This window comes from Panthera pardus, unplaced genomic scaffold (assembly GCF_024362965.1).
Source record: "Panthera pardus isolate Hobbes unplaced genomic scaffold, ASM2436296v1 HiC_scaffold_20, whole genome shotgun sequence".
Taxonomy (NCBI): domain Eukaryota; kingdom Metazoa; phylum Chordata; class Mammalia; order Carnivora; family Felidae; genus Panthera; species Panthera pardus.
This window is the reverse complement of record NW_026526766.1, coordinates 74,047,279-74,059,325: the sequence shown is the minus strand read 5'-3', so window position 1 is coordinate 74,059,325 and position 12,047 is coordinate 74,047,279. Positions and strand designations below refer to the sequence as shown.

Below are 12,047 nucleotides of genomic sequence, written 5' to 3'. Positions count from 1 at the left end.
GGGTGCACACCCTCTCCTGAAGGATCTCCAGGAAGTGGCCCCCTCTGCGGGCCAGTAGTCTTCCTAAAACCGGAATGAGTCTGAGCCCATCTCTCTCCTGGTCTAAAGGCCAGGCTTCTCGGCCTGGATCATGGTCCCCCACTGGCTACTGCTGTCCCTTTCCTTCCTTCCCTGCAGTGCTTCAGCCAAGCAACCCTGCGGGACTCCTGGGGGGCCCGGCTCTGTCCAGATTCTGAGCTTTTGACACATTCCTGCCTCCTGCCCCCAGAATACGTCCGCTTTCCCAGAATGACCCTCTAAGGCCTTCGGGGCTCAGGGGTCATATTTCTGAGACACTCTGCCTGAGGTCAGGCTTCCCAGAATGGACTCTGAGACCGAGATATCCCTGATGAGGTTTCTAGATGTGTGCCTGTGGTACACAGAATGATGACCCAAGACGCCCACTGCCTCTTCCCTGGAGCCTTCCATGAGCAGGGGCTCAGCTGTGAGGCACCAGCAGCCTTCCATGTCCATCACATGCAGATGTGATGAAGTTAAGGCTCTCGTGACAGGGTAGACTCTCCTGTGTTCTCTGGGTGGGCACAGTGCAGTCACGAGGACCCTCAGAACAAGGCGGCAGGAGAGTCAGAGTCAGAGAAAAGGTGGCGTCCTGCCGGGAGCAGAGAGAGGTGGGAAGGTTCTACCCTGCTGGCTTTGAAGATGGAGGAAGGGGCCATGAGCCCAAGAAGGCAGGTGGTCTCTGGAGGCTGGAGAAGGCAAGGAAACGGGTTCTCCTTAAGAACCTCTAGAAGGAATGCAGTCCTGTCGACTCACTTTAGACTCCTGACCTCCAGAGCTTCTAGGATAATGAATCTGTGCTGTTCCAGGCCACTAAGTGTGTGGTCATTTATCACAGCAGCAGTCCCCTGCCCTGGGCTCGACTGACGCTGGTGACGGTGCTGGGCTGACGCCTCGGCCGGTCCCGCAGGAGCACTGGGGCTGCGCTGGCTTTGTCGCGAAGGGAGGCTGGGCTCTGGCTGTTTCGCCTGCCCCCTTCTCCCGGTCCCCGCACAGAAGCTGCTCCAGGGGGAGGCCGTTCCTGGCAAGGGCTCAGCTGTGAGCCACCAGCAGCCAGCACTCCCAGTACCTGCGGACGGGGACCCGGTGAGCTCGTCCTGTGGTCCCGCGCCCATGGCGAGGGGCTGGGTGAGCTCAGACTTGGGGCTGGGTGAGTGAGTACACACCGGGGAGCCCGTCCCAGCCTCGGCTGCAGCCCACCCGTCACCTCTGGGAGGGCGCCTCTGCGTTCCTCCCGGGGCACGGCTGTGCCAGCTAGCCCCACGGCTTGCCGGACGGAGCGGGCCACTCTGGAGGTAAGAACAACAGCCAGTGTTGCCTGACTGCCTCCGCTGTGCCAGGCACGAGTCTGAATGCTCCAGGTTTGCGGACCCACGCGTCCCCGGCAAGAATCCAAGTGACGCGGGTGTGGCTGCTGGAGGCAGTTTTGTAGATGAGAGAGCTGAGGCGCAGAGAGGTGAAGTCACTTGTGTGGAGTGACAAACACCTAGCAACCGTCACTGCCAGGATTAGGCTTGAGCGGTCCGGAGCCTGTCCCCGTAACCAGCACACTGTCACCTCCCAGACGCACAGTCCTGCGTGTGAGAGCAGACCGAGCGGGCCATGAACCCACGTCACCTGAGAGCTCTCCCAGCCATGGAGCGGTGCTGGGGCAGGAGGGGGCAGCTCACAAGGGCTGGGTTGTTATTCCCAAGCCCGTCCTCAGAGCCTGCTGTTTCTGGAACATCCATCTCTCTGACGTTTCTGGGTGACTGTTCCCAGGTGCCCCCTGAGAGCTATGAGGGCCTCACAGACGCTGTCCTTTCTAATGGGGTCTTCCTGCCTGAGGAGGAAACCGGGAGCCACTGTGGCCCGAGGGGGGCCGGGGCCACCCCCCAGAGTGTGCAGTCCTAGAGCCAAACTCCATAGAAGCGTTCCGTCTGGGGGGCTGTCTCCTGAAAACTGTCTGCCAGTCTGTAGGAGTCCGCTGTGGCTGTGTGTCCCTGTCTGGTTTTGTCGTGTGCAAAATGGAGCCAACAGCGGCTGCCGCCTACCAAGCATTCACTCTGGGCCAGAAACTAGCTTACATTTGTCTCTTAATTTGATCCTTTCCATAGTAACTTTATAAGGCTATTTTCACCCTCCTTTTATGGGTGAGGAGGCTGAGGACACACAGAGAGGTTAAGGAACTTGCCCAGGGCCACACAGCGGCTCCAGCCTCATCGGGCAGTTTGGACTTGAGTCTGTCCTCTTTGCCACCTCCACCCAGGGTGGTTGAAGAATTAAGTGAGATAATATACGTGAAAGGCTTCAGATGACTGGCACAAAGCCCTCGGTAATTCTTAAGTGAATAACTTTTCAGAAATTGAAAGCTGGTTGGATGGCTTCCCTAACTCCATGACATTTGCCCTCCCCTGATGCCAACAGGTGCCCACGCTGTTCTGTGGGCAGCCACACTGTGTTCTTTTCGGGTCCCTTACGTGTCTCTGGGTCTTAACTCGTTGAGGGGTATTTTCTGTTCTTTTGGGGTAGTTCCAGCTATTCTGGTGCCTCTTCCCTTTTCTATAAATTCCTCTCTCATGCTCAAGGCACATTTAACCTGAATCGGCCCCCAGCCTCCCTTGCCTGTCCTCCTAGCCCCCTAGCTATCCCCCTGCACGCCCTGCCTTGGCCACAGTGACTCACTTCCACCCTCCTATCCTAAGCAAAGCGTGCTCCCCTGCTTCTCACCTGTAACCCTGGAAAGCCCCTCTCGCCCCTGCCCTGCCCCTGCTTGGTTGACTCCTGCTCACCCTCCAGTCTCATCAAGAAGATGTCACCTCCAGGAAGCCCTCTGACCACCACCCTCGCCCCCAGTCAGGACCTTGCACCTTCTCTGCATACTTGTGGCCCCATGAGCCGCCCCATCACGCTCTGCTCACGCTGTTCTGTGAAGGTCTGTTTACTGGTCTGTGTGCCCCTCTGGTGAGACCTTCGGGAGCAGGACTATGTCTGGGTTGTCCCTTGGTCCCCTGGCCCAGCATGGGCTATGCCTGCCCTCAGCCAGTGCTCCCTGTGTTTGTAGAAGGAAGGGCAGCTGAGGTGATAATGTTGTGACCCGCTGGTGTGGGTGGCAGTGCAGGAGACCCGTGGGGAGGCAGGAGACCCGTGGTTGGTGGGAGACTTCCAGGGAGGAGGCAGGGGGTCCTTGGGTGGCAGAGTGGACTTAGCCTTGAACCTAAGGAAGATGGGAGGTGAGGGAGCCTGGGGCCAGAGCAGGCTCTCCCTGGCTGAAGCAGGTGCTGAGGGGCAGCCGGGGGCGTGCGTGGCCCCCACTGTGTGAAGTGTACATGAAAACCTGAAATGTAGAGGTTCTCTAGGATGTTAGCATCAGGGGTCACCTCCTTCAACGCCTTCCTTTCACTGCACTTACAACTGTGACCCCGGGAGGGAAAGGGACTTCCCCAAGGTCACTCAGCAAGTTGGAGGCCGAACTGGGGCAGGGGATCTGGAATGTTCCTGGCCTGAATCGGTGTGCCCTTCAGGGTATGTCAGGGCCTCTGTAGCCTGTGATGCCCCCCCGCCTCCCCCTGGAAGTTCCTGTCACCTCCAGGCCCTCCAGTGCTATCTTCTGTCCCTCCCACAGGTGAACCTGGTGCTGGGGGACGGCCGGTCCCTGGGCCTCACCATCCGAGGGGGAGCCGAGTACGGCCTGGGCATTTATGTCACCGGCGTGGACCCGGGCTCAGAAGCAGAAAGCAGCGGACTCAAGGTGAGCGGCCCGACTCCCAGAGGAGGGGGTGGGCACCAGGGCCGCATGCATGGGGTGAGGGCGAAGGAGCCACGTGTGGAGCTCCGTGCGGCTGATTTCGGTCAGACCTCCAGCGAGGCCATGGGCACCCCACCTTGAGGACCAGTCCCGGCCAGGAGTCCCCCTGGCTGCATGCCTCCAGTTGGCAGCTCAGAGCAAAGCAACAGGGCCCACCTCCCAGCCTCCCGAGCTGGTTTCCTAGCTCTCCTCGGAGCAGTGCAGCCTCCCATGCGGTGGCAGGCAGTGGGCCAGCCGAGCTCTTCGTGGCTGCTGCTTTGCAAACACTGTCAATGGCTGCGGTGGCCCCGACTTCAGGTTCGTTCTGGAGCATTGACAGGGAAGAGAGGAGAAAGCGGGAGCTGGGTTAGGGTTGCACCGAGCAGCTCCCGGTTGGCGTTCCATCAGGGCAACCAGCAATTATTGAAATCATATCGTTCGTTCTCATTTTAAAGAACACTAACTGTGTGCCCGGTACTGCTCATTGGCTTCACACGCGTCTCACTGAACCCTCAGGCTGCCCCTTGGGGTAGGTGGCTCTTACCCACATTTTCCAGTCGGGGAGGTGGACACGGAGAGAAGAAGGTGAAACAGACTTCCCAAGGTCATGCGGCTGACACGTTGCAGAGCAGGACAGCCCAGGCCATCTTTGTTCCACAGCCCGTGCTCTCAGCCATTGCACTATACCACCTTGCTGCCAGAACTTGCTCGGAGCACTGGAGGGCTGTGACACTGAGTGAGGCAGAGGCGAGGACCCTGGGCCCAGAAGACAGATGGCCTAATGAATGGGCTAATAAGTCCTGATGCCGGCCGGGGAAGCCAAGGCAGCAGCAACGGGAGCAGTAGCCGTGGGCATGGGTGGCATTTGAGCCAGCCTTGCAGAATGCCACAGGTTGGAGGTAGAGGGGCTGGGGAAGAGGGAGCTGTCACTGAGATCATGGGCAACTAGATGGCTGGGGAACGAAGCACAAGATGAGATGCTGTCTTTCTAGCAAAGGGCCTTGAATGCCCCACTAACTTGTGGGAACCCGATTCTCTATGCAGACGCGAAGAAAAGGTCAGGAAGGGTCATGGCAGATCAGAGTGGCGGTCAGCAGAGACACCCCCCCCCAACCCCCGCCCCGTGCCGTGTAGTGGTGGGAGGACTGGAGTGGGCGAGAGGAGGCATCTGTCAGCTTCTTTTAGGACATAGGATTTAATCGGAAGAGCTCTGGGCTTGGAGCCTGGAAGGTTGGGTTCGAATCCCAACTTCGCTGTTTTTGCTCTAATAGCTGTGACCTTGGACGGTTCCTCCCTGTGTCTGTGCTTCCCTGCCTTTTCCCAGATAAGCATAATAGAGAACACCACTGTCTGAGGGTCGTTGAAAAGATGAGAAGAGAAAGCTGATAATAATGGTAATAATAACGTCAGTAATTGTCTCTGTTATGGGCTGAATGCTTGTGTCCCCACATTCATATGTGAGTCCCTGACCCCCAACATGATGGGGTTAGGAGGTGGGGCCTCGGAGAGGTGACAAGGTCATGAATAGGAGTAGTATCCTTATAAAATGGACCCCACAAGTGAGGACACAAGAAGTGGGCTATCTGCAAGCCGGAAGAGGGTCCCCAGCAGAACCCGACCATGCTGGCACCTGACCCCAGACTTTGGGCTCCCAGAACTCTGAGAAATACATGTCCACCGTTTGTAAGTCACCCGGTCTACGGCGCTTTGTTTTAGCAGCTGGGACAGCCTGACACAGCCTGCTGTTTCTCTGGCTCTTTATGCCGTGGATCCGTGTACCCACCGCACCCCTGTGGAAATGTGTTCCTCAGTTAGCCCATTTTACAGGCACAGCAGCTGAGACTCAGAGCGTCACACAGCCAGTGGGAGGCAAAGCTGGGACTCCCATGCGATAGTTGGGGTTCTGGTTCTGGAACCGTGCTCGTAACCAGGCCAGTCGGGCGGGTGATAGAGGCCCCACAAGTGCTGGCTGGGTCTCGTTGATTCTGCAAGGCCCTGGGTCTGAGCCCGTGCTGTGTTCTCAGGGAAAAATGGCACCTTGATGGGATCCCCAAGAGGAAACAATCTCACAGTAGTCTGTGCGCACGTTTTGTTTAAGAAGTTTGTTATTTTGGAATAATTTTAGATTTACTGAGAAGTTATAAAGGGATTTCCCATCCTTCGTTGATCCAGCTTCCCCCAACGTCAGCGTCTCCTGTAACCACAGTACATTTGTCAAGGCTCAGAAGCTGACATGGGTACAGCACGTTTCCACAAACCACACACTTTATTTGGAGTCACCAGTTTTTCCACTAATGTGGTTCACTTCAGCGTTATGCGTTGCATTTGGCTTGTATGCAGTTTTAATTCCATTTATTCCTCCACCCCCCCCAACCACCACCAAATTTCAAAAAAGATTAATGGCAGTTTCTAAGCACGGAATACAGTTTTTGTTTTTTGGGTTTTTTTTGTTTGTTTGTTTTTTGACGTTTATTTATTTTTGAGACAGAGAGAGACAGAGCATGAATGGGGGAGGAGCAGAGAGAGAGGTAGACACAGAATTTGAAACAGGCTCCAGGCTCTGAGCTGTCAGCACAGAGCCCGACACGGGGCTTGAACTCACGGACCGTGAGATCATGACCTGAGCCGAAGTCGGACGCTCAACCGACCAAGCCACCCAGGTGCCCCTTGGTTTTTTTTTTAAATAAATGAGTGAGGAAATCGGGGAGAAGAAAAATGAGGGCTGAGAGAAAGGGATGAAGACAGAGCAAGGGTCTTTTCTAGAACACTTGCTAGAGGCAAGACGCAGATTTGGTTAGAGCTTCCTGGCAGCCGATGCAAAGAGAGAAGCAGGTCCGTGACGTCTGTGAGATGAAAACAGAGCAACTGTGCTTTAGAAGCCTGGCTGTTCCTCTTCCTGGGGCCTGAGCGCAGTTTCCCTCCGGTGTCTCTTGGAGAGAATGCTGTGTGATGATGTAAGCGGTGTCCTCAGTGACGGGAAATGTATGAGCAGATTCCACCCTTGGTGGCGGATGCGTTCTGATGACATCCATGTTAAAAGAAAGCGGAGAGAGCGGGAAAGATGATGTGTTAGGGTCCAGCCTGAGAGCACTGAGCACATTTTCTCTCTCTGTCTCTGTGTCTCTGTCTCTGCATCTGTCTCTCTCATTACTGACAGATGGTCGCTTTTATTATCGTGTCGTCTACTTACTGAGGAGTCACCGTGTCAGGAACTGCCAGATGCTTCACGGTGTTACGTGATTTTTATGACAATGCATGAGGAGGGAATATTCTCCTCCCTATTTTGCAGGTGGCAGATCCGGGAACAGTGTTAAGCAACGTGCCCAAGGCCACCCAGCTAAGAGGGGCTAGGTCTGCACCCCCAGCGGCACAGGCTACCTTCGTAACCGCTACTCTCCACCGCCTCCTGGTGGTGATAGGTGTCATTGTCTCCAGCTTACAGCTGAAGAGGTGAAGGCTCATGGAGTTTAGGGTCCAATGCATTCTAATGTCAGAGCTGGGATTTGAACCCAGGCCTGACAGAGCCTTGTGCAAGGGGGGACAGGAGCCCTAGGGCCTGCCGCTGACCAGCTGTGTGAGGGTAGGGGTGTCCTTCCCGCTCTCTGGGCCTGTCTCCGTGCTTGGACAGTGAGGAGTCGAATAGTCAGGCTAGATGATTCGGGAGGCTTTCTCCTAGATTCGCACATTTTTTTCCAGCCTGAGACTGCCCAGACACCAGGAACCACAGCCACAGAGAGACGCCAAAACAGGTAGCCCACTGGCAGATCCCCCTTTTATGTGGAAGGAAGGGGAGAAGGAAGGCGGGGAGGGAGGGAGGCAGGGGACATTACATAGAGGTAGTGGCTGTCCATTCTGCTTCTCCTTCCCTTCCTTCCATTTAATCCGCAAATATCTACTGAGGACTCCTGTGTGCCAGACACTGGGCTCGCCCTGTGGCTTCTGACCTGAGCAAGACAGAGTGTCTGACCTCCAGGAGCTTTCTTTCTAGTGGGAAGATGGGGCCAGGTGGGGAGGCAGAATTACCCAGTTGTTTGTTTAATCAAACAATCAGGGTAAACAACAAGATGGCAAAGCCCATGGAACCGTGTGGGTGTATGACAGGGGAGACCAGCTCTCATCTTGGATATCTGGGAGGGCTTCCTGGAGAAAGAAACGTTTCTGTTGAAATTCAAAACAAGAGGAGAAAATCAGTGATGTGAAGGAGGAAATGAGAATTTCCGGCAGAAAGAACAGCAAATGCTAAGTCCCTGAAGTGGAATGAAGTGTTCCCTGATGCCAAGGAAGGCCGGTGTGGCTGAACGCAGAAAGCCAGGCGGAGGAGAAGGTGCCAGATGATGCTGACAGAGTGAACAGAGCCAGCTCACACAGGGTGTGTAATTCACCCAAGACTGTGCAGCCATGGAAAGATGATGCCCCAGATCTGCAGTTAGCAGTATGGAAGGATGTCCAAGGTCTGTTATTAAGTGGAGAACACAGGCTGCAAAGCCACTTATCTGACAGGAGCTCATGCAGGCAGTAGATGCAGGTGAAAATATGCGCAGAGAAACAGCCACACGGACCTGTACCGAAACATCGGTGTGGTTATCCGAAAGTGGCGACGTTACCGATGACTTTTGCCGTTCTTTACATCCTGCGTGGGGTCTGCATGAAGCGAATATTGCTCTTCTCATCATGAAAACAGCAACATTTAAAGCCATTTCCCCGTCTTGAAGCAAGGCAGCAGAAAGATATTCCGTAGAAGTTTTCCAGTCGCTTCACTTTGCTTCTCGGTGGCAGGCAGGCAAAGGCTTTATTTGCTCATAAAATGCCTGCCTTTGGTAGAGACCTTTCCTTTCTCGGTCCCCGCCGCAGTAAGACATTTTATATTCCCTGCCACTGTTTCACGCTCCCCTCCAAGTTCCCTCGAATGTGCTAACACCTGCCTACACTCGCTCGGGCATCCAGGACTGATTAATTCCATTTATTGCCAATGCACTGTCAGTAGAATCAGGCATATTGAAATGGAATAAAGGGGCTTGGCTTTGTGGGTGGTGGAGCCAAGAACAGGCTTTATTTGTCAACAGGGCTCCTTGCTGCCGTGCAGAGCTTTCCTGGGGCAGAAATGCTGCCTTCTGCCTGGCTTCCAGCTGCTCGCTTAGCTTCTGAGGGCCGTGCGAGTCCAGGGGAGGGCAAGTCAACTGCTAGGAGGAGAGGGTCTTTAGGAGGAGGTCAGGCGCTTCCCAGCACTTACCCTGGGGGTGGCCGGGTGGAGCGTGGAACTTTCCCACCCTCTCCGTAGGGGCTGACTCCCCCTTCTGCGTGTACCTTTAGGCCTCTTATTCCTTTGCACCTGCCCTGCCAGCTTCTAGCTCCCACCACAGAATGGGCCCTAAAACCTTGTTTGTTCCTTTGAGGACAGCCAGATCGACTGGCATTTAAAAATAATAATGATGGTAGTTGCTAGTTATTAACCAGTTATTATGAATCAGGCACTGCGCTAAATAAACACTTTTGATACATTCCTAAGTAATCCTTCCCATGGTCCCACGGCGGGCATTAATAGTGCCATTTAATAGATGAGCAAGTGAGGCTCAGAGAGGTGCAGTCACTTGCTCGGGATCACACAGGGATCTGGGGCCCCTGGCCACATGCTTTGCTGTCACCTCCCTTGTACCCTAACTTGACCACATGTCAAAAGAATGCATGAAGTGCCTGAATGGCTCAGTGGGTTAAGCGTCCAGGTCTTTTTTTTTTTTTTTAAATGTTTATTTATTTTTGAGAGAGAGAGTCACAGAGCACAAGTGGGGGAGGGAGAGAGAGGGAGACACAGAATCCGAAGCAGGCTCCAAGCTCTGAGCTGTCAGCACAGAGCCCGATGTGGGGCTTGAATTCATGAACCATGAGATCATGACCTGAGCCAAAGTCAGATGCTTAATCTACTGAGCCACTCAGGCGCCCCTAGTTTTTATAATTCTTATTTTTTTTAAGGTTTATTCATTTTTCAGAGATAGACAGAGCGTGAGCAGGGGAGGGGCAGAGAGAGAGGGAGACACAGAATCCGAAGCAGGCTCCAGGCTCTGAGCTGTCAGCACAGAGCCTCATGTGGGCCTCAAACCCATGGATCATGAGATCACGACCTGAGCCAGAGTTGGATGCCCAGCGGACTGAGCCACCCCGGTGCCCCAAGGGTCCAGCTCTTGATTTTCAGCTCAGGTCACGATCTCAGGGTCATGAGATCACGCCCTGCGTCAGGCCCCACGCTGAGCATGGAGTCTGCTTAAGATTCTGTCTCTCTCTCTCTTTCTCTCTCCCTCTCTCTCTCTCTGCCCCTCCCCCACTCATGCCCGTGGGCTCTCTCTCTCGCTCTGTAAAAAAAAAAAAAAGAATGCAGAGAGGGGAAACGAAGGACATTTCTTCTTAGAAGTCACCACGCTTCTCAAGCCCACTGTGGCTGTCCTCCTCCTGCCTGGCTGCAGCCTTCACCGCTGAGGTCATGCCAGGGAGGCCCCTTTTGCTCCCACTGGTAGGAGTAGGTTGCCATCCTGGCTGGGGTTCGTCAGAGCAGGATCTCTGTTCCCAAGAATGTCCCGCTTTTTGGGTCATCACTCTGCTGCTTGCGGTTGTGGGACACACTGTATCTGGTGCAGCGTCGGTGGCTCGGTGGCTGGGGACGGCCAGCTGCTTTGCGGATCTGTCCTGTGTGCTCGTGAGGGAGTCCACACCGCATTGGCCTCACTGGTGGAGCCAGCTGGGGGCAGGGGGCCGACCCTCCTCAGCTGGGCTTTGCCAGGGTCTGCTCTCCCGACTCTCCTCTAGACTGAGCCAGGCACCCCCCCTTGGCCGACCACCCACCGGCGACAGGTGACCTCCATACACGGGTCACCTCTGAGCACTCCCCACAGCTCCGGGAGGCGGGACCTCTTTCATCCCATTGTAAATGGGGAGTACTTACTTCATGACTGTCTCTGGGGGGCAGAGCCTGGCTGTGCGTTAAACGCTGTGTGTCCCTGCCCGCGACAGAGCTGGCACACAGTAGGTGTTCGGGAAATATTTCTTCACTGAAGGAGTGAGTCTGGCCGAGGCAGGCCCTGAACCAGGCCTTTTGACCCCAAAGCTTCAGTCACCAGAGCTTCGATCCTGGCCATGGTTTCATTTGCATCGTGGCCTGAGCACAGCATAGAACCTGCAATGGTTTTTGTTTTTTAAGGAACAAATCCCACTGAGAAGTGTTAGTGATTTTCACACTCGCCAGGATGCAAACTGATCAGTCAGACCCTTGCCTTCAGAGAGGCTGGCCTTCGAAGGGAGCTGAGTAGCAGCCGTGACCCCCAGTGGGGTTTGCTCATCCCGGGGGCCCTGTGGGCAGCGGGTGCCTGGCAAAGAGTAGGTGGCGGGAGTCTATCTCTGCTGACAGATCCCAGCCTCCCAGCCTCCCGTTTCGTACGCAGGGAGGCTGAGGGCCAGCAGGAGGGGAAGGGACTGCTGGAGGGTCACGGAGAGGTGGGCCAGGACCCCACACAGAGCCTCTACGTCATCGGGCAGTTCGACCTTGCCAGCTGACTGTGTTTCCATGCTTCCCTGAAATAGCTCTGCTCGGACACAAGAACAGGTTTGGCCAACTCTCCAGGGCCGCCTCCTGCTTGTTCTTGGTGGAGGAAAGGGTGTGCCTCCTATCTATTACTGTTTCAAGGGAGTTTTCGTTTGTGATCATGGCTGATTTTACGGCAGTCCTCATGGGATGGCAAAAATTCAGTATTCGTCTTTATATAATTCCTGACAGTAGAAAAAAATCTTACGTCATTAGGGCACATTGCAAACAATTCTCGGTCTATCGATGCTACAACTTAAATGAATGGACCAATTTCTTGAAGGATGTAAACTACACCCAAGAAAGATAAATAGAAAAGCCTGGAGTTCTAGGTATGTGTCAGAGAAATTGAATTTGTACTGAACAACCATCCAAAACAGAAAACTCAGGCCCAGACGCTTTCACTAAATGAACCTTTTTGAACAGTTAAGGAAAAAATACTATGCAGTTTCTTCCTGGAAATGAAAGATGAGGCAATGCTTCCCAGCTCATTTTATGAGGCCAGCATTAAATCACACCAAGACCAAACACATACGAGAACACTGACCGTTCCCCTTCAGGACGTGCTGAGTACAAAAATACTCAACAAAGTAACAGCAAATCCAATCTTTCAGTCTGTAAAAGGGATGTGTGCCGTGACCAAGTGGGGATTTCTTT

General features: G+C 54.5%; 1 protein-coding gene across 5 annotated transcripts in view; it reads left to right on the top strand.

The window, feature by feature from the left end:
- Positions 1 to 12,047, top strand: part of WHRN (whirlin) — a 95,323-nt gene that overhangs the window by 34,233 nt on the left and 49,043 nt on the right. For all 5 annotated transcript variants that reach the window (XM_019454060.2, XM_019454059.2, XM_019454058.2 and 2 more), the window contains exon 3: positions 3,662 to 3,787. In XM_019454060.2, the coding sequence (XP_019309605.1) occupies positions 3,662 to 3,787 (126 nt within the window). The remainder of the gene's footprint in view (positions 1 to 3,661; positions 3,788 to 12,047) is intronic.